The 2,500-nt window shown below is 51.2% G+C and overlaps 2 protein-coding genes across 3 annotated transcripts in view; one reads left to right on the top strand and one right to left on the bottom strand.

Annotated features, from left to right (window-relative positions):
• The window catches only part of mrgbp (MRG/MORF4L binding protein), a 92,815-nt gene that overhangs the window by 58,765 nt on the left and 31,550 nt on the right, over window positions 1–2,500 (top strand). The gene's annotated exons all lie outside the window — the stretch shown is intronic.
• LOC132462977 (myosin-7B-like) overlaps window positions 1–2,500 on the bottom strand; it is a 28,670-nt gene that overhangs the window by 22,032 nt on the left and 4,138 nt on the right. For both annotated transcript variants that reach the window (XM_060058799.1, XM_060058808.1), the window contains exons 7-10: window positions 2,263–2,356; window positions 1,361–1,453; window positions 1,211–1,274; window positions 272–370 (exon numbers count right to left, since the gene is read on the bottom strand). In XM_060058799.1, the coding sequence (XP_059914782.1) occupies window positions 272–370; window positions 1,211–1,274; window positions 1,361–1,453; window positions 2,263–2,356 (350 nt within the window). The remainder of the gene's footprint in view (window positions 1–271; window positions 371–1,210; window positions 1,275–1,360; window positions 1,454–2,262; window positions 2,357–2,500) is intronic.

Genomic DNA, 2,500 nt, shown 5'->3' with positions numbered 1-2,500 from the left:
ACATCACACATAACATCACACATCACACATGACATCACACATCACACATGACATCACACATCACACATGACATCACACATGACATCACACATCAAACATGACATCACACATCAAACATAACATTACAAATCACACATGACATCACACATCACACATAACATTACACATCACACATGACATCCCATATTAATATATACATTATTCCAATGTTAACACTAGGGTTAGGCTTAGCTAACGCTAGTATCTCAGGTTAAACTAGAGGTGGGCCAACCTTGTAGTTCTGGCTTCTGATTGGACAGGATCTGGTAGAAGATGTGGTATCCCCTCTCCTCGGGCTGCTGGAACACCACCCTCGACTTCTCCAGGAGATCTGAACCATATAGAGCAGGTTATAATAACAGAAGGTTATGTCATACGATATGATATGTATGATGGGAATAGGGCTTTGAGGGACTGGATTAAGCCTGGGACTAGGGTTATATTGAGGCCTGGTCTAGGGTCATATTGAGGCCTGGTCTAGGGTTATATTGAGACCTGGTCTAGGGTTATATTGAGACCTGGTCTAGGGTTATATTGAGGCCTGGTCTAGGGTTATATTGAGACCTGGTCTAGGGTTATATTGAGGCCTGGTCTAGGGTTATATTGAGGCCTGGTCTAGGGTTATATTGAGACCTGGTCTAGGGTTATATTGAGGCCTGGTCTAGGGTTATATTGAGACCTGGTCTAGGGTTATATTGAGACCTGGTCTAGGGTTATATTGAGGCCTGGTCTAGGGTTATATTGAGACCTGGTCTTGGGTTATATTGAGACCTGGTCTAGGGTTAATTGAGGCCTGGTCTAGGGTTATATTGAGGCCTGGTCTAGGGTTATATTGTGACCTGGTCTAGGGTTATATTGAGACCTGGTCTAGGGTTATATTGAGGCCTGGTCTAGGGTTGTATTGAGACCTGGTCTAGGGTTATATTGAGGCCTGGTCTAGGGTTGTATTGAGACCTGGTCTAGGGTTGTACTGCGACCTGGTCTAGGGTTATATTTGGACCAGGGTTAGCGTTGTACTAGGACCAAGGTTAGAGTTAATTCTTGGAACAGGGTTAGGGTTAGTCCTCGGGTCTAGGGTGTACCAGGACCAGGGTTAGGGTTAGTCCTGGGGTCTAGGATGTACTGGGACCAGGGTTGGGGGTCTATGGATGCGTTGGGGGGTCCAACATACAGATGTCGATGTCAGCAGAGGCCAGTTTCCCAGTGGGTCCAAAGTGGATCCTGATGAACTTCCCCTGGACCAAAGAGAGACAGGCTTATCGTACAGCTCTCGTCATTATGGGATGGCAGATGGTCACCATGGTGACGGACGGCCGCTTACGAAGCGAGACGAGTTGTCGTTGCGGATGGTCTTGGCGTTTCCAAACGCCTCCATGGCCGGGTTGGCCTCGATGATCTGGTCCTCCAGGGAGCCCTGGAGGGAGGAGGGGAGGAGGAGGAGCAGCAGCATTAGAGGAGGAGGAGGATGTAGAGGAGGAAGAGGAGGAAGAGGAGGAGCAGGAGGAGAAGGAGGGGCAGGAGGAGGAGGAGGAGGAGGAGCAGGAGAAGGAGGAGCAGGAGGAGGAAGAGGAGGAGGAGCAGGATGGGGATTTAGAGGAGCAGGAGGAGGCTGAGGAGGAGCAGGAGGAGGAGGAGGAGGAGTTAGAGGAGGAGAAGCATTAGAGGAGAAGGAGCAGGAGGAGGTAGAGGAGGAGCAGGAGGAGGAGGAGGAGTTAGAGGAGGAGAAGCATTAGAGGAGGAGGAGGATGTAGAGGAGGAAGAGGAGGAGGAGGAGGAGCAGGAGGAGGAGGAGGAGTTAGAGGAGGAGAAGCATTAGAGGAGAAGGAGCAGGAGGAGGTAGAGGAGGAGCAGGAGGAGGAGGAGGAGTTAGAGGAGGAGAAGCATTAGAGGAGGAGAAGGATGTAGAGGAGGAAGAGGAGGAGGAGCAGGAGGAGGCAGAGGAGGAGCAGGAGGAGGAGGAGGATTAGCAGGAGAGGGAGTTAGTGGAGGAGCAGGCATCCAGGAGAGGAGGAAGAGTTAGGAGTTGAGGAGAATATAGAGGTGGAGTAAGAGGAGCTAGAGGAGGAGCTGGAGGAGATAGCATATAAAGAGGAGTAGGAGGAGGATAAAGGAGATAGAGCAGGTTAAGAGCAGATGGAGGAGGAGTTGGAGGCGTCATAGGAGGAGGTAAAGGAGGAGGTCAAGGAGATGGAGGAGGAGTTAGAGGAGGAGCGAAAGACGTACTCCTTTTTTCACGGTGTCTCCCATGGCAGCGACGATGGCAAAGTACTGGATGACTCTCTTTGTGTTGACCGTCTTCCCTGCTCCTGACTCCCCTCTGAGGAGAAAGACAACGACTGATAGCAGCTGAGGAGTAACGAGGTGTGAGGAGGAGTAACGAGGGGGGAGGAGGAGTAACGAGGGGGGAGGAGGAGTAACGAGGGGGGAGGAGGAGTAACGAGGTGTGAGGGGGAGTAACGAG

The sequence above is a fragment of the Gadus macrocephalus genome, chromosome 1 (genome assembly GCF_031168955.1).
Source record: "Gadus macrocephalus chromosome 1, ASM3116895v1".
NCBI lineage: Eukaryota > Metazoa > Chordata > Actinopteri > Gadiformes > Gadidae > Gadus > Gadus macrocephalus.
This window is presented reverse-complemented; position numbering and strand designations above follow the sequence as displayed.